At 25.6% G+C, this 1,235-nt stretch overlaps 1 protein-coding gene across 1 annotated transcript; it reads right to left on the bottom strand.

Annotated features, from left to right (window-relative positions):
• Positions 1 to 637: 637 nt before the first annotated feature.
• On the bottom strand, positions 638 to 1,102 carry Phum_PHUM088390 (uncharacterized protein; the record flags this gene model as incomplete). Its single annotated transcript, XM_002423800.1, has 2 exons — positions 638 to 852; positions 925 to 1,102. 2 exons carry the CDS (start codon positions 1,100 to 1,102, stop codon positions 638 to 640), a joined length of 393 nt encoding a protein of 130 aa, XP_002423845.1.
• Between the last annotated feature and the right edge of the window lie 133 nt (positions 1,103 to 1,235).

Genomic DNA, 1,235 nt, shown 5'->3' with positions numbered 1-1,235 from the left:
ATTAATAAAATAATGTTTATTATCCTTTCCGCCCTTTTATAAACAATTTTTTATTTAAAAAAAAAAACGGTTTTCATACATTTCCTTCCGCCTCTTCCTTCGCTTTTTTTTTTTGTAACTATATTTATTCGAAAAAGATATTTAAAAATATCATCATCATTATTATTATTACTACTTTAAACATTTTTTTTTTATTTAAAAAAAATGACTTTAAAGGTGTGCGTGTGTGTTTTTTTGTAACGTTGAAAAAAAAATTAAAAATAAAATGAAAGGAATGGAAAATAATTTTTTTTTTTTTTTGGAGAAAGAAGGAAAAAAAAACAAATTTTTTTTTTATTTTTTTTTATTGGTTTTTGTAATAATAATATTTATTCTTTGAATATCGGGAAGAAAAGAATTTCGGTTTAAATTTGATTATTCCAGAAGCCAGATGCCTCAGTTTTGGGGAACCAGGGATTTTAATTCGAATAAAATATCCCCCCCTAAATCGATTTCATACAGTTTAGCGTTTTTTTGTTTCATTTAAAAGACAAAAAATTTTTTTTTTAATTTAAATTTTGCTTATTTTATTATTATTATTATTAAAATGAAATGATTAATAAATAAATAAATAAAATTTTTTTTTTTATTTTCAAAACTATAAATGATCTTTCCCGTAAAGGTTGACGTATCTTCCTAATCTCGGAGTAAAATTATTACTTCCTCCACCGTAAGAAATACCATTTCCGGATCTTGATGATGATTTAGCAAAGTCAGGAGGTGCATCAACATATTCTTCTTCGGAATCTCTTCCTAATCGCGGTATAAAATTAACGGTTCTTCTTTTACCTCCTATAGAAGAACGTAACGGACCTAATAAACACATTATCAGGGAAACAGAATTTTTCGTTCCGGTTTTTTAAACATAAAAAAAGAAATAAATACCCTTTAAAGCAACAATAGCCCATGGACTTTCCTGTAATAATTCTAAAACACCAGGAGGACCAGAATTTTTATCCAATTGATTTGTATTATCATCATCTGATCTTTTTCTCCTTCCCAATCTCGGTCCTATCCACATAACATTTTTTTCCAGTATCTCTTTTACTATTGAAATTTCCATCGTTGTTGTAATTAAAAGTACCAAAAACGGATGATGTTGTTTCACCATCACCTAAATTACTATTATAGCCTGACAAATTTTAATTTTTTTAAAAAATTTTTTAAAATAATAATTTAAAGAAAGAAAGAAAAAA

This window comes from Pediculus humanus, genomic scaffold (genome assembly GCF_000006295.1).
Source record: "Pediculus humanus corporis 1103172107439 genomic scaffold, whole genome shotgun sequence".
In the NCBI taxonomy this organism is placed as follows: Eukaryota; Metazoa; Arthropoda; class Insecta; order Psocodea; family Pediculidae; genus Pediculus; species Pediculus humanus.
The sequence above is the reverse complement of the archived record's forward strand: the minus strand, read 5'-3'. Positions and strand labels throughout refer to the sequence as shown.